This window comes from Mobula hypostoma, chromosome 17 (genome assembly GCF_963921235.1).
Source record: "Mobula hypostoma chromosome 17, sMobHyp1.1, whole genome shotgun sequence".
Classification (NCBI taxonomy): domain Eukaryota; kingdom Metazoa; phylum Chordata; class Chondrichthyes; order Myliobatiformes; family Myliobatidae; genus Mobula; species Mobula hypostoma.
The window spans coordinates 22,511,876-22,535,245 of NC_086113.1; the positions used below are offsets into that span (position 1 = coordinate 22,511,876).

Sequence of the window (23,370 nt, forward strand, 5' to 3'; positions counted from 1 at the left end):
ATACTGACGCATGTGACTTATGCTTTTCACTCTCAAATTTCAGTATGAATTCAATCATATTATGATCACTGCTTTCTTAGGGTTCCTTTACCTTAAGCTTGCTAGTACGATCAGGGTTATTACACAATACCCAATCTAAGATAGCCTTTCTGTGAGTAGACTCAAGCACAAACTGCCCTAAAAAGACATCTCACAGGCATTCAACAAATCCCCTCTCTTGCAATTTGACAGCAACCTGATTTTCCCAATCCCCTTGCATATTGAAGTCCCTCATTACAATTGTGTCATTACCCTTATTACATGCCCTTTCCAGCTCCCTTTGTAATCTCGATGCCACATCTTGGTGACTATTTGAAGGCCTATATATGATTCTCATAATGGTTTTTTCACCCTTGCATTTTCTTAACTCCACCCACAAAGATACAACATTCTCTGACCCTATGTCACCTCTTTCTAAAAGTGTTATTCCATCTCTTACCAACAGAACCACACCACTGCCTATGACTTCCTGCCTGTCCTTTCAATACAAAGTATATCTTTTGATGTTAATCTCCCAATAATGACCTTCGGAGGGAAGGATGGGGCGGTAATCACCCCGATGGTAAAGGATGAATTCAAATCATTAGAAAGAGTTGACATAGGATAGGAAGATGTAGGATCCTTGTGGGTAGAATTAAGAAACTGCAAGGATAAAAAGACGCTGATGGGAGTTATATACAGGACTCAGAACTGTAGCCAAGACATAGGCTAAAAGTTACTACAGGAGATAGAAAAGGCATGTAAAAATGACAGGGTTGTGATAATCATGGGGGACTTCAATATGAAGGTAGATTGGGAAAATGAGGCTGGTGTTGGATCCCAGGAGAGGGGGTTTGTAGAGTGCCTACTGTTGGCTTGTGGTTGAGCCCACTACAGGAATGGCAATTCTAGATTGGGTGTTATGCAATGACACATATTTAATTAGGGAGCTTAAGGTAAAAGAATCCAGTGATCATAATATCATGGAATTTACCCTGCAAATTGAGAAGGTGAAGCTAAAATCCAATATGTCAGCATTATAGTGGAGAAAAGAGAGTTACCATGAGAGAGGAACTGGCCAAAGTCGATTGGAAGCGGACATTGGCAATGGCTGGAGTTTCTTTTAGCAATTCAGAGTGCTCAGCAAAGATACATCCCAACGATGAAGAAGTATTCTAAAAGGAGAATGAGGCAACCATGGCTAACAAGGGAAGTCAATGATGGCATAAAAGAAAAAGAGAGGACATATAATATTGCAAAAATTATCAAGAAGGTAGAGAATCTTCCAGAAATTAACAGAAGGCAACTAAAAAGTCCATAAAGAGAGAAAAGATTAAATATGAAGATAAGCTAGCCAATAATATAAAAGAGGATATAAAATTTTTTTTCAGATATATAAGGAATAAAAGAGAGACGAGAGTGGATGCAACATACACAAAGTGCAGGAGGAACTCAGCAGGCCAGGCAGCATCTATGGAAAAAAGTACAGTCAATGTTTCAGGCTGAGATGTCAACTGTACTTTTTTCCATGGATGCTTCTGGGCTTGTTGAGTTCCTCCAGCATTTTGTGTGTGTTGCTTGGATTTCCAGCATCTGCAGATTTTCGCAAACAACAGGAATTCTGCAGTTGCTGGAAATTCAAGCAATACACATCAAAGTTGCTGGTGAACACAGCAGGCCAGGCAGCATCTCTAGGAAGAGGTACAGTCGACGTTTCAGGCCGAGACCCTTCGTCAGGACTAACTGAAGGAAGAGTTAGTAGGAGATTTGAAAGTGGGAGGGGGAGGGGGAGATCCAAAATGATAGGAGAAGACAGGAGGGGGAGGGATGGAGCCAAGAGCTGGACAGTTGATTGGCAAAGGGATATGAGAGGATCATGGGACAGGAGGTCCGGGGAGAAAGACAAGGGGGTGGGGGGGAACCAGAGGATGGGCAAGGGGTATAGTGAGAGGGACAGAGGGAGAAAAAGGAGAGTGAGAGAAAGAATGTGTGTATAAAAATAAATAATGGATGGGGTACGAGGGGTAGGTGGGGCATTTTCTCTTCTGCAGATTTTCTCTTGTTTGCGGTGACAGTGGATATTGGATCTCTGGAAACTGAGGCTGGAGAGATAGTAATGGGGGAAAAGAAATGGTGGGTGAACTTAATAAGTATTTTTCAACAGTCTTCACTGTGGAGGAGATGAGGAGAATGCCTGAAATGAAAAGTGTCAGGGGGCAGAAGTGAGTGTAGTTGCTACTACTAAGGAGAAGGTTCAAAGGTTCATTTGTTGTCAACACATCTATCCATATACAACTCTGAGATTTGTCTTCTCCAGACAGCCATGAAACAAAGAAAGAACATGAAAGTCATTCAGAGAGAAATGTCAAACCTACCTACTTGCACAAAACAGAATGGCATCCCAATCATCAACCCCCGAACCCCCTCTCCCACACAAAACACAACAAGAATATTGACCCTCAAGTAAACCCTCCCCTTGGAAAACTGAAAAGTCTGACGGTAGATAATTCTCCTGAACAAGATGGACTACACCCCAAGATTCTAAAAGTGGTAGTTGAAGAGATTATGGAGGCATTAGTAATGATCTTCTAACAATCACTAGATTCTGGAATGATTCTGGAGGACTGGAAAATTGCAAATGTCACTCAACTCTTTAGGAAGGGAGGGAGGCAGAAGAAAGGAAGTTATAGGCCCTTATCCTGACTTCAGTGGTAGTAAAGTCATTGGAGTCTATTTTAAAGGATAAGCTTTTGGGTTACTTTGAGGCAGAAGGCAAAATAGGCCAAAATCAACATAGTTAATACGAGGAAATCTGGCTTGATGTCTCTGTGGAAATTCTTTGAGAAAATAACAGGGACGATATATTAAGGAGAGTCAGTGAATGTTTGTTTGGATTTTCAGAAATCCTTAAACAATCCTTAGCCGCACATGAAGCTACTGAACAAGTTAGGAGTCCATGGCAATACAGGAAAGATACAAGCATGGATAGAAGATTGGCTAAATGGCTGGAGGCAAAGAGTAGGAATAAAGGTGGTCTTTTTTGGTGTTCTGCAGGGGTTGATGTTGGGATTGCTTCTTTTCACATTATATGTCAATGATTTGGATGAAAGAATTGATGGCTTTGTGGCCCAGTTTGCAAATGTTATGAAAATAGGTGGAGGGGCAAGTAGTGTTGAGCAACACTCACAACACGCTGGAGGAACTCAGCAGGTCGGGCAGCATCCATGGAAAAGATCGGTCGACGTTTCGGGCCGGAACCCTTCGTCGGGACTGAAGAGGGAAGGGGCAGAGGCCCTATAAGGAAGGTGGGGGGAGGGTGGAAAGGAGAAGGCTGGTAGGTTCCAGGTGAAAAACCAGTAAGGGGAAAGATAAAGGGGTGGGGGAAGGGAGACAGGGAGGTGATAGGCAGGAAAGGTGAAGAAAGAATAGGGGAAAACACAATGGGTAGCAGAAGGAGGCGGAACCAAGAGGGAGGTGGTAGGCAGCTGGGTGAGGGGGCAGAGTGACATAGGGATAGGGGAAGGGCTAAAAGGACTTAGACAGATTGGGAGAATGGGCAAATGGAATATAGTGTAGGGAATTGGTAAAGGGAATAAAGGTGTTGACTTTTCTAAATGGGGAGGAAATTCAAAAATCAGAGGTGCAAAGAGACTTGGGAGTCTTCATGCAGGATCCTCTAAAGATTTTGATCTGCAGGTTGAGTCAGTGGTAAGGAAAGCAAATGCAACCTTAACAATCATTTCAAGAGGACTAGTATACAAAAGCAAAAATGTTAGCAAGTAATGCTGAGACTTCAAGTGTCAGATCGCACTTGGAGTATTGTGAACGGTTTTGGGCTCCTGATCTACAAAAACAGATGCTGGCATTTTAGATAGTCCAGAGGAGGTTCATGAGAGTAATCCCAGGAATGAAAGGGCTAACATATGAGGAGAGTTTGATGGCTCTGGGCCTGTATTCACTGGGGTTTGGAAGAATGAGGAGAGAATCTCATTGAAACCTATCGAATATTCAAAGGCCTGGACAGAGTGGATGTGGAGAGGATATCTTCTACAGTGGGGGAGTCTAAGACCAGAGGACACAGCCTCAGAATAGAGGGCTGTCAATTTAGAACAGAGATGAGGAAATATTTCTTCAGCCAGAGCGTGGTGAATCTGTGGAATTATTGACACAGGTGGCTGAGCACTGCAAGTCATTGGGTATATTTAAGGTGGAAGTTGGTAGGTTTTTGATTAATCAGGGTATCAAGGGTTTTGGGGGGAAGGCAGGAGAATGGGATTGAAAGGAATAATAAATCAGCCAAGATGGAATGGTGGAGCGAACTCGATGGGCTGAATGGCCTAATTCTGCTCCCATGTCGTATGGTCTTTTCCAATTGCTATTACTGGTGGTTTGTTTTGCTCATGGTGGAGGACCACATATTATACACATCATGAGGTTTTTCTGGAACAATATTGCCAACTTCAATGTGCTTTTTACCAATGACATATGACAGAAACTAATATACAAGTCACTGTTCATGACTGAGATGTACCAATATCCATGTGAATATCTTGATTATTTTCATTTTGAAACTCTGCATTTTACACAGGCCTCTAGTGGTGCATCTGTTTAAAATGCACTCCTTGTGTTGCTCAAGCCTTTTAATAACACTTATTATGTGGCTTTCTACTGTAATTATTTAGTTACCATCGACAAACTGCTTGATTGCGAGTTTGCTGGATTTTATTTTAGGTCTCGGATATAGAGGCTATCTGCCCTTGTGTTTTGTAATTAAAACATCATGCTGCATTGAACTGACACACTAGTGTTTTATAATTCCCAGAGCAGTGACAAGAGCTTTCACACTCTTGCTGCTTATACTGTTCAAGCTTGATGTTGGACCTCCTGCCTGTTGTATATTTAATATATCAATAATATTTGAGTAATATTGTACATATATTGTTTGATTAAACATTCTTTGTTGTTTACATAATTAATTATGTGTTATATATAAAAATATGCGAATGGCATTCGTCATTACACTACCGTGCCATAATTGCGCTCCTCCCTTAAAGTAAAATTGAACTATACATTTATTTTCTGGTCTCCCCATGTTCTTATTTTGATTATTTTCTGGAGTTACAAAACATAACACATATTCACCACAGTAATACAAAGGTTCTGTACTGACTTGAGTTCCTTTACATTTCTAGAAGCTATTTACATAAAACTAACCATCTTGCATGCTCTTTCTCACGTTAGATCTTATGTGTTTAACTATTATGCCTAGATGGGCTCATCTGTTAGCTCACACATTCAACAGTCTATCTGTTGTCCAGGGAGACACTGAAGTCATCGTACTGCAGCAGTTCCTCTAGAACTTAGACTGCAAATATATTCAATAAAGTCAAAAGATTTCCAAATGTTAGCAGAATGAAGGAATTTCGAACTTGTGCAAGAAAGTGGCACTGAGGTAAAAATTCAGACAGGCAGTGTCAAATGGTGGAACAGGTTTTAGCGGTCAGATGGTCTTTACTGGCTCCCCTTCCTTTAGTTTTTTCTAATTGCTTCTTTCCGGATCTCTGGGTGCCAAACTTAAAATGTTTCAGTATCTGTGGTGCTGGCTTGAAATGGTTTTTAAATTTTCCTTTTACTTCACCAACAGATATTAACTGATTTGCAAGACACAGTTAAGTTTGCCGACATTCCTTGTGTATGACTGACCCCAGTTCTGTCAGTGAGGATACGTTTTCCTCTTTCTGCGCTTCAACAATGTTACTCACTCCAGTTAACATTACAATGTTTACCATGTACAAAATGAAAGACTCCTGCATTTTGTCATAACAATGGAGATTTCTGATCTATTTTGGTTTAAGTTGGACCATATCAGGTTCAACATGATTAACCGTGTCCAAAATTCATACAAATTCAATCAATTGGAGAGTTTGTCAATTTTATTAATTCTGCTGATTGATTCTTTGCCATAACATCCTTGTTTCCAGTGTAAAGTATCTGCTTCCTGTTAAGATTAAGCAGTCATAGTCAAAGTATGAGATTTAAGATACTGTATGTGACAAATAAAGCTAATTACCATCTGCACTGTTCCTTGTACTCTGTAAACATCATTTTTGCTGCTTTATTTTTGTGGACACAGCATACAAGGACAATTTTCCACCTTGTTTCATCAGTGTTTTAGTTGAAATGTTAGCTGCAGATACAGCTACTACTGAAGTTCATTACAAGGATGTCACTGAGACCTCTCGCTTTTGTTGTGTTTGGTGTATTTCACTGTGGCATTAAGAGACAAGGGCAGGTTTTTTGTGATCATGGTGACCTTAGGATGAGACTGAAATAGATATTTGTATTGTTATTTGTTTATTTTCACTGAGGTACAGTGAAAAGCCTTTGTTTGTGTGCCATCCAGTCAGACCATGCCATACATAAGTATTTAGAGGTAGTAAAAAGAAAAAGAGAATGCAGAATATATTGTTGTTCTGTCACTGGGAAGTGCCCTGAATAGACAACATCGATGAAGCCCGTGAGCGCAAGTTAACCAAGTATGCAGAATTAAGATCAGAGTGCAGAGACGGAGGGTGGAAGGTCTCATAGTAGTAGTCATAGTCATACTTTATTGATCCCGGGGGAAATTGGTTTTTGTTACAGTTGCACCATAAACAATAAATAGTAATAAAACCATAAATAGTTAAATATTAATATGTTTTCCAGAACGAGGGGTCACAGTTTGAGGATAGAGGGGAAGCCTTTTAGGACCGAGATTAGGAAAAACTTCTTCACACAGAGAGTGGTGAATCTGTGGAATTCTCTGCCACAGCAAACTGTTGAGGCCAGTTCATTGGCTATGTTTAAGAGCGAGTTAGATATGGCCCTTGTGGCTACAGGGGTCAGGGGGTATGGAGGGAAGGCTGGGGCGGGGTTCTGAGTTGGATGATCAGCCATGATCATAATAAATGGCGGTGCAGGCTCGAAGGGCTGAATGGCCTACTCCTGCACCTATTTTCTATGTTTCTATGTTTCTATGTAAATTGTGCCAGGAAATAAGTCCAGGTCCAGCCTATTGGCTCAGGGTGTCTGACCCTCCAAGGGAGGAGTTGTAAAGTTTGATGGCCACAGGCAGGAATGACTTCCCATGACGCTCTGTGTTGCACCTCAGTGGAATGAGTCTCTGGCTGAATGTACTCTTGTGCCCAACCAGTACATTATGTAGTGGATGGGAGACATTGTCCAAGATAGCATGCAACTTGGACAGCATCCTCTTTTCAGACACCACCGTGAGAGAGTCCAGTTCCATCCCCACAACATCACTGGCCTTACGAATGAGTTTGTTCATTCTGTTGGTGTCTGTTACCCTCAGCCTGCTGCCCCAGCACACAACAGCAAACATGATAGCACTGGCCACCACAGACTCATGCTATCCATTCGAAGTAGGCTGCCGTGGGTTTATTGTGTTCACTTTCCAGAAGTGGCTGCGTGACCTTGGCTTCACTAGAAGAGAGATCAGGTCAACCAGCAGGGCTGTAGCTGAGGCAGCAGAGAAAGGGTCAGCATGGGTGTGGACCAAGTATGTCCAGAGGGGCAGATAGTCAGACAGTGTACACATATCTTGCAAACCCTTCAGTAGTTGCATGGACACCTGAAGAGCAGACTGTCTGTTGGATGAAAGTGACCAACAACTGATAGAGGCAGATGCCAAGTTTTTAAGCTCACCACTGAGAGGTGGTGCTTTAGCACTGCTGGCCCACCACCTCGAGGGAGTCTTGATCATAAACGTGCCGAAACTCCTGAAGACAGGTGGCGGATCAGCTGATGATCCCACTAGTGACAGCACAGGACAGTTAACATCTTAGACCATGTGTATTTTTAACTCTTGTTGTTCTGTCGCTGCAGAGGAAGTACAATTCTAGCACATAATTAAAGCACTAGGGCCAGAGCAGAGTAGATTAGGAGATCAAGACTTAACATTTAAGGTTGAGGATGGTTACAACTGCTTCAGCTTTGCCTGTTACATTCACAGTCCATCATCAGTGTTGGGGATGCTTATGCCGTCTCCTCAAGTTCGCTGTTTAATTACACTGGACAACAATTTTTTTTTCAAAACTGTTGCTTCCTCAGAATTTTTTTAGTTTATGATAGACTGCTTGAAGCTGAACACAAATGTAATTTCAGACTACTTGTATTACATAGGAATTTGGAGAAACAACAAATTAACTTTTAATCAATATAATCCATTTAATTGCGAAGCTGCTCTGCAATAGCTGAACTAAGCTAAAACTGTTTTGTTGATTATTTTTGTTTGTACTCATTGTCTGAGGCTTCTCGCTTAAGTATCCAATAATAATCAGCCAGTATTGATGAACCCTAGTTGCCCTGGTACTGTTTCTCCATGACCGCAATGTCCTGGTGAAAACTTTCACCGTGCTTGTCACTGAGTGCACCAAGATTTGCAGGGAAGAAGTCTAAATGGGAATGTAACAAATGAAACTTTAGTGACATGTTGCACTTCATGGCTTTGTGTGCTTGAAGCATGGTGTCAACCAGTTGCACATTGTTTGATGCTCTGTAGTTGCCAAGAAAAATTTCAACAACGTCCTTCAATGCCTTCCATGTGATTTTCTCTGGTTCCACTAGAACTGCCTGTTATTGATGACCTGTTTAATTTGTGGACCAACAAAAGCTGCCTTTTTTAACCTTGGCATCAGTTATTCTGACTTGAATTGAAAGAATAAATATAGGCAATTTCAGAAAATGGTTTGAGAAGGATATTTCATGGTGATTTTCATGATCAGCAGCTCAAAATCCATAATATACACCCAAATGTATACAGAAAGTAAAATCTTTGTTGTCCAGCGTTCTCTATCACTGTTCCCAAATGGATGTGATAGGTCTACATAACTTAACTCTGTCTGTATTGGGCTGCTCCCAGTATTGACCATGCACATAGATCTGTGCTGGAACTAGGAGCAGCACAAGGTGAATATATCGTAGGTTTATCTGATGATGTTCATAACATGGGCATCTTTTGAAGCAAGGCTGCTTTACTCTGACTTGATGGTAAGTGCCAGGTCCTTCGGAGAAGGACTGTAGTGCAGTGCAATTCTGCATTGCTAGTTGCCCCCAGAACCTCCCAGGCATTAAGTTGCTAGATCGCTTCGTCATCTATTCAATTATCCAAGGCCGTGATAGTACAATGTATCAAGGTGAAAAATATCTTTGCAGTACAGATTCTGGTCTCTGCAGCAACTCTGCTGTGATCACTTCTACTAATATCGTAATGTGTAGCTGGATTTGCAAAATTAAATTGTTGTAGATGAGGTCAAATAGTGTTTTTACCTTTCATAGAAACATAGAGACATAGAAAACCTACAGCACAATACAGGCCCTTCGGCCCACAGAGTTGTGCCGAACATGTCCCTACCTTAGAAATTACTTGGCTTACCCATAGCCCTCTATTTTACTAAGCTCCATATACCTATCTAGAAGTCTCTTAAAAGACCCTATCGTATCCGCCTCCACCACCGTTGCCGGCAGCCCATTCCATGCACTCACCACTCTCTGAGTAAAAAACTTACCCCTGACATCTCCTCTACACCTGCTCCCCAGCACCTTAAACCTTTGTCCTCTTGTGGCAACCATTTCAGCCCAGGGAAGAAGCCTCTGAGTATCCACACGATCAATGCCTTTCATCATCTTATACACCTTTATCAGGTCACCTCTCATCCTCTGTCACTCCAAGGAGAAAAGGCCGCATTCACTCAACCTATTCTTATAAGGCATTGGAGGAGCAACACCTCATATACCGTCTAGGTAGTCTCCAACCCCTGGGCATGAACACTGAATTCTCCAACTTCCGGTAATTCCCTCCCCCTCCCTTCCCCCATCCCAGTTTCACTCTGCCCCTCCCCCAGCTGCTTATCACCTCCCTCATGGTTCTGCCTCTTTCTACTACCCATTGTGCTTTCCCCTATTCTTTCTTCACCTTTCCTGCCTATCACCTCCCTGCTTCTCCTCCCCCACCCCTTGATCTTTCCCCTTACTGGTTTTTCACCTGGCACCTACCAGCCTTCTCCTTCCCACCCTCCCCCACCTTCTTTATAGGGCCTCTGTCCCTTCTCTCTTCAGTCCCGATGAAGGATTCTGGCCCGAAATGTTGACTGATCGTTTCCACGGATGCTGTCTGACCTGCTGAGTTCCTCCAGCGTGTTGTGAGTGTCACCTCTCGTCCTCCATCACTCGAAGAAGAAAAGGCTGAGTTCACTCAACCTGTTTTCATAAGGCATGCTCCCCAGTCCAGGCAACATCCTTGTAAGTCTCCTCTGCACCCTTTCTATGGCTTCCACATCATTCCTGTGGTGAGACGATCAGAATTGAGCACAGTACTCCAAGTGGGGCCTGACCAGGGACCCAGTCTGGCAACTAGGGACCATTTGACACGGACCCAGTCTGGCAACTATGCTCTTCAGGACTTGGCCAGCTTGCTCAGAAGTGTTGTTACTGAGTAATCTTAGTTGTGGATATTGACATCTCTCATCTAGAGTTCAAAATATCCTATTTGCTGCACTTGGTGTATCATCCTCCTATAACAAATGAATCTCAACAGGAGCTTTGCTCGCTCTTGTTGAACTCGATTCCACGAGAGTTCATTGGATCTGGAGTTGTTGCTGAAGTTCCAATATCGTCCCCCCACTGAAAGGCTTATCCAGGTATGCCTAGAGATTGTATTGGGGGAGATTGACTTTTTGGCTTATCCTAAGTTCACCATGAACACAAAAATCTATACTCAAACAACATGATTTATATTGTGTCTCATCTTATGTCACACTAAGAAAATGTTCAGAAAAGGTCTGAGTAAAATTTATTTTCAGAGTACACATGTCACCACATCCTGTGGGCATGTTGGGCAAATCTACAGAACAGTGACTGTAAACAGGATCAATAAGCAACAAACTGTGCAGATACAAATACAAGTAAATAGCAATAAATAACAAGCATGAAATAACAAGATAAGGAGTCGTTAAAGTGAGACCATCAGTTGTGGGAACACCAGAAATAGATTGAGTGTAGATATTTCCTTTTGTTTAAGAGCCTGGCAACATTGTTGGACACTGAACACAATAAAAGCTTTAGGTCTCAATGACGTCCTTAAATGTATCCACATCTGCAGCAAAAATTTCAAGTAAAACATTGCTAGTGATGAGACAAGGAGGAAAATTGCCCTGGCATGTTGTGCCCACAAAAATATTCCATGAATATGACTGTCAGTTCTGTAATCTGATAGGGCAACTTTTTCAACACGGACACAGCCCCCAGGTGCTCAGGAGGTGAAATGATTGTGTATGATTGGGCTTTGTTGTAACTGCGTAACTGCGTCTGGTTCATAGATCATAGACAGCCTGACCCGTTTGATAGAAATTAATGATTCTTTTAACGAGGAACCAAAGAAGTTCACAAAGATGATCCCAGATGATCTGTGAATGGGGAGGCTATTCCTTTGAGGGAAGTCTGATCAAGTTAAGACCTGTTTCTCTGTAAAAATGCTGAAGGGATCTCATCCTGTTCTTCAAAAATTCTTGTACAATTTGACAGAGCAGACTTAGTGATTCCAGTTGCAGGAGTCACTAATAAATCCAATAATTAATGTAGGGCAACATTTTAAATAAAGAGTGTGGTTGAAAAGTGGAAAGTGCTTCTGAGAGGAGATGGTTAGGTGAACAGTAGTGATACGTTGATCAGAAAGCTGGATAAATCAGTGGAAGAGATGAATTAGGATGAAGTGAGGCTTACACGAGGAAATCTGCAGATGCTGGAAATTCAAGCAACACACATAAAAGTTGCTGGTGAACACAGCAGCCCAGGCAGCATCTCTAGGAAGAGATACAGTCGACGTTTCGGGCTGAGACCCTTTGTCAGAACTAACTGAAAGAAGATCTAGTAAGAGATTTGAAAGTGGGAGGGGGAGGGGGAGATCCAAAATGATAGGAGAAGACAGGAGGGGGAGGGGATGGAGCCAAGAGCTGGACAGTTGATCGGCAAAAGGGATATGAGAGGATCATGGGACAGGAGGCCTAAGGAGAAAGAAAAGGAGGCGGGGTGGGAAGCCCAGAGGATGGGCAAGGGGTATAGTGAGAGGGACAGAGGGAGAAAAAGGAGAGAGAGAAAAATAATGTGTGTATATAAATAAATAAATAACGGATGGGGTACGAGGGGGAGGTGGGGTATTAGCGGATGTTTGAGAAGTCAATGTTAACATATTTTAATTCCACGTCCCATTCCCATTCTGATATGTCTATCCACGGCCTCCTCTAATGCCAAGATGAAGCCACACTCAGGTTGGAGGAACAACACCTTATATTCCATCTGGGTAGCCTCCAACCTGATGGCATGAACATTGACTTCTCTAACTTCCGCTAATGCCCCACCTCCCCCTCGTACCCCATCCATTATTTACTTATTTATATACACACATTCTTTTTCTCTCTCTCCTTTTTCTCCCTCTGCCCCTTTCACTATACCCCTTGCCCATCCTCTGTTTTTTTCCCCCACTCTCCCTTTTCCTTCCCTGGGCCTCCTGTCCCATGATCCTCTCATATCCCTTTTGCCAATCACCTGTCCAGCTCTTGGCTCCATCCCTCCCCATCCTGTCTTCTCCTATCATTTTGGATCTCCCCTCCCCCTCCCACTTTCAAATCTCTTACTAAATCTTCCTTCAGTTAGTCCTGACGAAGGGTCTCGGCCCGAAACGTCGACTGTACCTCTTCCTAGAGATGCTGCCTGGCCTGCTGCGTTCACCAGCAACTTTTATGAAGTGAGGCTTGTTTGGGATGTAAACATCTGTGTGACTATTTCTGTGCATAATGAGTTGTTACCTTTTAACGGTAAAAATCGATAATGATGTGTTCCAAAATGACCAGGATTCAATCCAATCTCTCTTTAGTTCCAGAACAGTGTCCTGATATGCACACCCTAAATTATGATAATGATTACTTAGAATGGTGGTTATCTTAAAAGCAATAGCACCTTTTTAAGCACTTTATTGCTTCCATCTTATAGAAAGGACAGGGCAAGGATATTTTGTAAAATCTTTGAAATAAATGTAGGAACAAATTGCTATTATATCTTAGTACATGCAACAACAGATCCTGATGTAGATTTTCAGCCTGGAAGGTCGACAATTCCTTCAGTCCCACAGATATTGATTGATCAGTGAGCAGCTTGTTTGTAACTACAGATTTTGGTACGCCAGCAAAGACTCTGGGGAATCTCCACAGATGTACCATGGAGAGCATCCTGACTGGTTGCAAGACTGCCTGGCGTGAAGGTGTCAATGCACAGGATTGGAAAAAAGCTGCCGAGGGTTGTAAACTTAGCCAGCTCTATCATGGGGACTAGCTTTCTCATCTTCAGGAGGCGATGACTCAAGGAGGCAGCATCCATCACGAAGACCCCTCACTGACCAGGATATGCCCTCTTCTCATTACTACCACAGGGAGGAGGTACAGGAGCCTGACGACACATAGGCAATGTTTTGAGCACACTGTCTTTCCCTATGCTATCAGATTTCTGAATGGACATTGAACCCTTGTTCACTGCCACCACTTATGATGCCCTATTTTTGCACTACTTATTTATTTTTATAATTCTTATTGTAACTTTTTATGTATTGCTCTGAGGTCCTGCTCATAGGGGGGAAGGGGGAGGGGGGAGGGGGGAGGGAGGAGGGAGAGATGGGGTGGAAGGGGAGCTGCCGTGCAGTCAGGATCACTAGGCAAGCAATTTCAACACATGGTGAACGGCTCTTGTTTGTGCTCAGAACAAAACCCCTCTGCAAACAGCAAACTGGACTGGAAACTCTCCTTCACTGCTGTAACATCCAATCATTTGCAGCCCCTTTCGCACCACCAGTTGTGAAAGCTAACGTTGCTTAAATACTGATTGGCGGCAATTTGGCTAAAATGTGACCTTTGACGCGAACTGCTAACATTCAAATTCCACTCAGATGCTGCGGGTTGTCCCCCAGTCGCACACTATCCCGATGCGAGAATGCGTGCGCCAAAAATCCGCGAACTCCTCGTCCACTGGATCTGTGGAATTCTTCGCAAGGACCGCAAAGTTGAAGACGGTGTCGCGATCAACGGCGGTTAGGGACAGGCAATGAATGCTGGACGTGTGTGGCAAATGTGTATCTCCGAACGAATGAAGACGTTTGACGAATGGGGAGGAGACCGAAAATTGGATGTAACAGTATAGGCAGAGAGAGGGCTACCATAGAAAGGGAAACAAAGAATTGCTTGGTTAAATGCACAGCGTTACAAATATAGCTTATTTCCTCCCTGTATATACAACGAAAACGTTTGCAAATTTGCAAACATATTATGCCTTAGAACACAGTATTGTTACAGAGTTTCAAATATTATATATGAAGGAAGAAACTGTTAATCGAGCTTTCACTAACGCAATATTCTTGCACGCCCAAAGATAGCGTCTTTATTTTTGCTGCAATTTTAAAAGAATTTTCACAATGCATTTTTGTATATAACGTGATTCTGTATTTTAAGAATGAAACAGCGCCGTTCAAAATGAACTGAACAATACAAATAGATGCCTCACTTTTGGCCAGACAGTGATCTTTATCTGAGAACTGGAGGTGAAGAAAAGAATGGACACTGCCGGCTTTGCAGTGCTGTGATTTTCTTTCCTTCTAGCGATTATTCTAGCGTTAACATTATTTTGTAGGTGATATCTATATTATTTGCAAAATACGAGCACTGAACGGTGAGTCAGTGCTGTGGATAAAACGTAAGTCTGAAATTGCATTTCTAGAATTATAGTAAAATGCTTGTTTGAATAAAACTCAATGATACATAATATATATTAATGAACGTATCTATTTTCTCATTCATTGTATCAACTGAGGCGCATATTGGTCTCCTTCAAGGAAAAGCCTGCTACCTGACTGAGGGAGCTGTCAATCAAATTGAGCTCCGCCTTGAAGGCGCTGACAATCAAAGAGAAACAATGACTGGCCTTCACCTGCGCGCGCGGGGCCAGCTGTCAAGTGCGAAGAGGTGGAGCCCATCGGTGGGCGCTTTGTCTTCTGGGAGTCGTAGTCCTAGTGTGAGAAAGTAGAGTGGAGAACTGCTCCTGAAAGACTACAAGTCCCAGTGCGTCCCAGAACCAGCCTTTCCGCTCCCTCCCTGACTGGCTGCCAGTCCGCTTGCCTCATGTACTGAAGCGCAGGGCAGGAGGCAGTCAGTCAGAAATTATTGAGTATGGGGTGGTGTCCGCGGTAGCAACAGACACTTTCCAAGAGTGAAAGCGAAGCATCAGCTTTGCGCAAGAGAGTGCAAAAAAAATAAGCAACAGTGAACGAGAGACTGCGGCAGTGAAAAGTATAGACTTTGTACCATTAGCTTTTGCAGCAAGCAAAAGCAGCTTGCAAGTGTAGTATCAGGGATTGTTGAAGGTATTTGTATTTTTATGTCTTTTTTTACGCGATTGCGGCTACACAGAGACGAGCTGTCATTGATGCCGTGCTAATTCACTCTCTGAAAGCGAATGGTGTATGTTCGTGCCACATTAACTGACTGGTTTAAGGGTTCGCGTGGAAATTTTAACATTGTGTCCGTGCAGTGTGGACCTTAAGCATACATAGAAATGCCAACTTTCAATTATGAATGCAGGGTATCGTATGCGCTTCGCTGGAGTTGTATGCTGTTTGATGGCTGAACAGACAATGAGGGTGTTAGTGACGCCAAAATAATGACGAGCTGGAAATGATAGTAAGGACAGGATGGGCCGAAGGATCTCCAATTTTTTTTTATTAAGCTTGCTTGGGGAAAATGCAGTTAAATGAAAGATAACATTTGTGGTGGCAGTTTTTGGACCGTTGCGAGACTACATAATACACTTTATATCAGAGGACAGTGCAGTCAGTGCCAGTAAAGAATTCTTTATTTATTCTGTACAGTAACATTCGGTGCAGACTGTGGAAGGTCATAGACTACCGAGAGAAATATGAGGGTATCAGGTGCTGCCGCCAGCGTTAGTTTATCCGAATTATTTTTTTTTAAATTGTCGTGCGCAATTGTGCTATCTTTGCTATTTTATATGTATTTAATTAAGTTTCATCCTGGAGATCTGATCAGCTGCAAAGGGCGACGAACATATTTTTCAGTCTGCATCAATGAAGGTGTTTGGCTGTTGCCCCATTATCCACATTAATAGTTTCCTTTTTTTGTGTGTAATATTTTTTGTTGGTGCCTGGACTTTGCAAGGTCTGGTCTATTATAATAATTAACACGGGTGATTCTGCAGATCTTGGAAATTCTGAGCAACCTGCTTGAGCAAATTGCTGAGTTCCTCCAGCATTGTGTGTGTGTGTGTTGCCTATTGTAATAGATTTTTGAATGAGAATTGTGAGAATGATAGAAATGTATATGTTCATGAATTAGATATACAGATATTCTATTGTTTTGAAGGGAATTACTTACCTACTGCTCCCATGTTGGATCTAAAAGGTTCATACCGGTGTAAATATATAGGAGGCTGGGTTTCTCAATGGAGGTAGGAGGTGTATGTGGGTCTGTAACTGAGACTATATATTGAGGTCGTTTGTAACACAAATTGTACCATTGCTATGGTAATGAGGGTAGGAGGGATCTGTGCATGGAGATACACAGTTATTTCAGATACACAGTTGTATTTTTTTCTATCAATTCCTTATTTTGAGTAAGATAAATCATATTTGTGAATTTAAAACAAACTTTGTTTACATAGTGCTTTTGAGGATGTCCCAAACATCTTTATAGACAATGGAATATTTTCAGAATTTAGCCATGGTTATAGAAAACATAAAACAATTTACACATAGAAAGCTTCAATTAACTACAGCATAGTGAAATGATATCCATATTGTCTGTTTGTATGATGTTCAATGAGATCAGAATTCCCTGGACACCATGGAGAACTTCCTCCTTCTTTCCTCCAAAATGAGATCTGTTTTTAATGTCTTCTTGGACAAGCAGATGAGGCCTTGATTTAAATGTCATCAGAAAGACAGCCCTTCCCAGTACACCACTCATTTGTTAATTATTGTTTGACTGCTTGTAAAAAAAAATCTGTAAGGAGAAAATGTGTGATTTTATAGTTGTTGTTTATCCTGCCTTGGGACATTTCATAATCAAGAACATGGCCTGGCCTCCACTTCCTCACACACTGGCTATTTTTCATCTAAAATAAAAAACACAAAATACTCGAAGCTAGCTCTTGGGTAATGGTTTGCACATGATATTGGTAAACAGTTCATTCCCTGGGGGGAAGCCATTTAATTACCAAACCAATTTCACATGTGCTGCTTAACAAATATCAACATAATGCTTAATAGGTCAAGTGCTTCAGCAATGAGAAAGGATTTTTTTTCTGCCTTTCTTAGAGCATCGTATGTGCTGGTTACATTAATCATGATGCATATTAATGGGCTGTGTGAATTAATAGTAAAGTAGGAAATCATTAGGACTGAATCTTGCCCAAATGATATGATCGCTATCTCTGAGTTAGACAGACATGGTTCAAGACCACTCCAGATCCTTAAACACTCTATGGAGAGAATGCTGCTCCTTTAGAGGAGCTGTCATCAAATGAACTACTAAATTAAACCTCTTCACTTCCACTATTTGAAGGAGAGCATAGCTTTACTCTGTCAATAATTTTGACAGATGGAAACAAAAGTGATTTATTTCATTGTCTTATGTGGGAAGTTGCTGGGTGTGAATTGACTGCTGTAATTGCTTGGTTTATAAGAGTGACCAAACATGATCAAAAGACCCTTTTATATTGGCCTCTTCAAAAACGTGATGTAAAAGAAGCAATATAAAAATTGTATTGTTTTTACTTCAACATTTGTTGATGTAATATCTGCTGTGAAAAGGAAAGTAAGCTACAGGTTGGAGGATCTAGAAATGTTTGGCCCATAGTGGCTGGGAAGTTACTTGGGAACATATGGTGGGCATGGGGTCTCCAAGTATGATTCTGTTTGTCTGCCACATCTGACCAACCACCAATCCAGTATCCCCCTGCATAATGTTTTCAAAATCTTTTAGCTTTCCTTCAGAAAGGGGAAAGCAATTTGATAGGATATTCTGATTGTAAGGTAAATAATCTTCTTTGTTTGTGAAGGTATTTTGAATTATGTCTGCTCCAACAGAAAACATGAAAATCAATCTGATCTGAAGAGTAATTCCTCTACTGACTCAAAGATGACGCAGATAACTTCCTGTGTGTCTGCAAGTATACACATTGATATCTTTTGTTTGTTTTGGAACACCAATTCATTATCACACTGCCTAACTGTTCTGCAGGGCTTTGTATGACAAAGTGAGTAAGCAGCCTGTCTACAGCCATCTGGGTTTAGGGTTTATGGAAGTATATGGGAAGAACCTGGCTGACCATCCGTCAATTTCTGTTGCAGAATTTTGCCTTATTGGGGAATCCCAGGCATGACTGATCTGTTTCCCCAATTCGGAACAACTGTAAAAGGTAAGAAGGACCTTGGGTGCAAATTCACTTCCTACCTCTTTGAAATGCAGACAATACTGCTGGCAACCTTTCTTGATTTTGCTAATTCATTCAGTAGTTTATATTCAACGAAGTGAATTGCCTTTTCCATGTTTAATGAAGTAGTTGCAAATGATCCATTTGAAGTACATGGGTTGCTCAGCTGAGGGTACAAATAATTTTCAGCAGTACATTTTTGTGCAAGCGATGAAGAATAAACCTGAATATATAATTGTTGGCATGCCTAGAACTGACTGCTTATTTGGGGGCGGGGGGTGGGAAATAGTCTGAAAATTTTGGGTTCAAGTCCCACAAAAATCCCGGCTGACGTTGTAGTTCAAGACTGAGTGCACCACTGTCAAAGGTGCTGCCTGTCGGATAAGACCTCAAGACTTTGTCTTCTCTCCCGAGTGGACTTAAGAGATTGGGTAACATTATTTTGAAGGAGAGCCAAGGGATTAACCCAATATTTACCCCAATTAATATCTTTAAGAAACGTCACCAATGCTGCTCTTTGTGGCTGTTTTCTGTAATCACATTGTCTGCAGGCTCTTCACAGGATTTCAGATTTCGGAAGTAGTTCATTGGCTGTGCTTTTATCTTGGCATTTGTGAAAGGTGCTAGATGAATGCTTATCTTTATTCAAAAAAATAAACAAAAACGATTATAAACATTTATGTGGATCATCTCCTACCCTCAAACACTGGTAGTGTGTAGTGATTTTGTGAATAAAAATAAAACTTACTTCCTTGAGTGTGCCCTAAAGTGAATTGCAATTTGAACTACTTTTCAAGTGTAGGAAAGTACTTGTGATAAAGAAAATGCAGAAGACAATTTGTTTTCAGCCAATTTTCATGAACAGAAGGCTGAGAGCCTTCTGTTCAGTGATAGATTTTAGTAATGCTGAGTAAAGATAACTAGAGTTCTACGTACCTACTGTCCAGGAGGAGGCAATTTGATCTTTTAAAAAAAAGAATGAGGTAATTCTGGATTTTCAGCTTTTGATCCATAGTCTTGCCGCCTTCAAAACAGCAGGACCTTTTATTCCAAAAGAAAGAGCGTTTTTGACCTTTAAAATTTGATTTGAAAGTCACCCCTTTGTTGGTGCAGCATCGTCTTGCAGCTACACTAGAGCATAGAACATTGTTCTCAGATCATTGAAGTGGGATCTCAGACTGCAACCTTCTGTCCCAGCCATGACTGTAATACTAAGTTAACTGGGACCAACACCACAATTTATCACTTAAGTAAGCTATCAAATTTATGAGCATTGACTTTTTACATGTAGATTTACAAACTTACGTTTGTTTTGTAGGTAATGAAAGACTGCAGTTGGGCATTTACCAGAAGTGATAGCACATTGCTGAACTTGCTGCTTCCAGGGGGAGACCCTAACCACTGGAAGTCTGTGACTGAGAGTTTCTGAAGAGGGGTAGGGGAAAAGGCACAAGAGAGAAGGTTGCTGGAGAGCCAGGTTTTCTAAAAGTCGGCATTTGTCAGTGTGGAAATGGAGACCGTTTCCCAAGACTCCCAAATGGAATGCCAGATCTGCTTCAATTACTACAGTCCATGCCGTCGCCCCAAGTTACTCGACTGCAAGCACACCTGCTGCTCTGTCTGCCTTCAGCAGATGAGAAGCAGTCAGAAAGAGCTGACGTGCCCCTGGTGTCGAAGTATCACCAAGCTCTCTCCCAGCCTGTCTGTGTCTCAGCTGCCCGACGACCCGGATGTAATTGCTGTGATCAGCATCCCCAGTGCCTCAGACCGCACCCCAGTCTTCATCAAGCTCCCAAGCACTGGTTGCTACATGGTCCCCCTGACTGTTACCAAGGAGAGCGCTCTGTTGCCAGGCGAAGGGGGTTGTCGGCTGTTGCCGGGAAACCAGCGGAAGACTGTGACTGCTGTTTTGATCCCTGGCGAGCAGCAGCACCAGCAGCATCCGTTGCAAAGTGGACCAAGGGAGGATGAGGAAGAGGAGGAGAGCAGAGAAGTTGTGAAGACCTCCACTTGCTCAGGGGTTTGCACTGTACTTCTTGTGGCTTGTGTCCTCCTGTTCCTTCTTGGCATCGTGCTGCACAACATGTCTTGCATATCGAAGCGATTCACTGCTATCTCCTGTGGCTGAAATAAAAAGTGCGAATCTATTATGGGCTTTCAGAATTTACTAGTTTGCAAGAAACCTGGACTATGGAATGAGGAGTGCAGAGCATTTAGTCTCTTGTGGCCCAGGCTTCAGGGCCATGCCGGGTAGCTACGCAAATGCATAAAACTACAAGGAATGATTCATTTTGGAAGTGATGAATACCTATGGTGTAATTTGGGAGATTAAATGAAAACTGTACTTCGGGTGAATTTTGAAGGGGGTTTGTATCCTAGTCCATACATGGAATTAATTTCCATTCATTCTCTTAATATCACATTGTCTTTCTATATTATTATTAACCATGATCTCCCTTTTAAAGGGTAGTGCAATAATACTATTCATGGTGTAACTTGAATCAATTTCATTTAAGTATTGGTAGGCATAATTTTATACACTGTAAACCAGGCTGCTCTGTCAAAACCAAGGCTTTAAATGATGGTAGTTAATTGAGTTGCAACAGTCTTCTAAAAGAATCATGTTTATATTTTTACTACCATCTTGTGAGCAGTGAGGACAGATTTTAAACAAGTGTGCAACTGCTGTCATATAGAATTGTAATTATTTTATTGGGGCTAAACTGTATGGATTTTTGGCAAGTTGTGCAATGAAGTTTTTAATGTACTTTGAGGTTTTATAATCCAGTACATGTACATCTACAGTGACAAAAGGATCAAAGAATTATTGAAGCCAGTCACCATTGGAGACTGTTTATCTTGCATGTGCACAGTTGCTGACAGAAGTGATTAGACTTCTACACTGTTAGCTGGAACTGTACTGGTGGAGTACTTTAGTTTCCAGCTCATTATATGATAGTTCTGCTGTTTAGAAGGTGTTTTGGTGTGCCCAGTAGGATATTAATTAAATAGAGACAGTTTTGAATAGTTAACTTTGTGGTGCATTGAATTTTCAGTTTAGTGTGTCAACTACACCATGTGGCATAAGCTGATTTTGCTGTTTAAACCATTCAGCTAGATTTTATTAAAAGCACTTACCTATGAAATTGCAACACTTTAAATTAGGAGAAAGTATAAATTAATTCACAGTTCATGATGTGATGTGATGAGCTGCTGCATACCGTTTCATGGTGAGGAAGCACTGAACTTAATGGGATTGTGAAATGCTGGCAGACTTTGATAAGCAATATCATAATGACAGTGTCTGGTGATAGTTAATGTAGAGAAGGCAGAATAATCATTCATGGCTTACAAATACTTGTTTAAAAAATAGTTATGAATGGAGCTTGGATAAGCTATGATGGCATAATTGTTAAAGTTGCTTCTGATTTTTATGTGGAGTATAATTGCCTGTATTGTACATTTTTTTCTTATTTTTAACTAGAGATTGAAATACTATTGTCCAACATTTTACTTTGCTTCTCCTTCCAGTTTTGTAAATACTGAAAATGAAATACTGAACTTAAAAGTATTTTAACCAAATATCAAGTGATTTCTGTACTTTATTTCTGTTTATTTTTGTGAATGTTTTAACATAATGCTTTAATCATGGACTCAAAAGGGAACAGGGCTTACACCAGTTCAGCTGACAGAAGTCGAACATATCTTTTTCCCTTAGAAAGCAACACTGGATAATTCTATGACTATTGGGAAATCTGACATAATGTCACACTTTTCTGCTGGTCAGGCAGCATCTATGGAGAGAGAAAGAGTTAACATTTCATGTCAATGTTCTTGTATCAGAACAAAAAAAAATTGCTTCTCTTTTCACAGGTGTTAGGTGACCTGCTGTTTCCAAACACTAGTTAATAGACTGGTAACATGCCTCAACTAATATCCCATGATCACTGTTGCCTACACATGCTAATAAATGGTTTTGTCTTTTCATAGATTATTTAATTTACAGATCCATCTTTGTGCCTAAGTATATAGGGGTATTTGAACTGTTGGTGTGTGCACATACCTGTGATAATCTACAAAAGTAGAAGTTGGAAGAGATGGTGAATCTGCTGTTTATAAGTTGCTGATCATTGTCTTTGTGCTTGTTCTTTTGTAGAATAAAATATTGCATGGTGCTGCAATAGAGTATTTTTTCCTCACTGATATTTTTATGATAGTGTTCTGAACCTGCCTGTTGTTTGTATGTGTTCATGTTAGTTTAATGATGATTGTAAGGCGTTCATTCCTATAATTTGAAATGGACCACTGTACTGTGACTCTGGTTGTATTGACAACATTATTCAACAGTTTATAATAAACTTCGTAAATATTATCCAAGTTGCTCATTTGAGAAACATACTCTTGAGGGGAAACTTCTTCACTCAGAGGGTCATGAGAGTGTGGAATGAGCTGCCAGCACAGATGGTGCATGCGAGCTCAATTTCAATGTTTAAGAGAAGTTTGAATAGGTACATGGATGGCAGGGGTATGGAGGGCTATGGTATGGTCCCAGTGCAGGTTGATGGGAGTAGGCAGTTTAAATGTTTCTGGCATGGACTAGATGGGCCAAAGGACCTGCTTCTCTATGACTCTTAAGGACCATTTCTGAGCAATAATAATTGCCCAATTGATTCTATTCTTCTGCAGCTATGCAAAAGATGTTGATTATTACTTTCCTCTCATTGGCTGAGATCTTGTGACCAGTAGCGAAGTTGCTTTCTGTTGACAGAGATGTGAGAATGCAGATGCTGGAACCTGGAGTAACAAGCA

General features: G+C 41.4%; 1 protein-coding gene across 3 annotated transcripts; it reads left to right on the top strand.

The window, feature by feature from the left end:
- Window positions 1-14,076: 14,076 nt before the first annotated feature.
- rnf152 (ring finger protein 152) lies at window positions 14,077-22,907 on the top strand. 3 transcript variants are annotated; one of them, XM_063069657.1, is made up of 3 exons: window positions 14,077-14,808; window positions 18,479-18,546; window positions 19,880-22,907. In XM_063069657.1, the coding sequence occupies exon 3, from the start codon at window positions 20,072-20,074 to the stop codon at window positions 20,687-20,689; it is 618 nt and encodes a 205-aa protein (XP_062925727.1). In that variant the 5' UTR covers window positions 14,077-14,808; window positions 18,479-18,546; window positions 19,880-20,071; the 3' UTR covers window positions 20,690-22,907. The 3 variants fall into 3 exon arrangements, with proteins under 3 accessions (XP_062925727.1, XP_062925726.1, XP_062925725.1); XM_063069656.1 differs by lacking the exon at window positions 14,077-14,808 and adding an exon at window positions 15,179-15,475 and having other exon boundaries at window positions 18,369-18,546; XM_063069655.1 differs by lacking the exon at window positions 14,077-14,808 and adding an exon at window positions 15,179-15,475.
- Window positions 22,908-23,370: the final 463 nt, after the last annotated feature.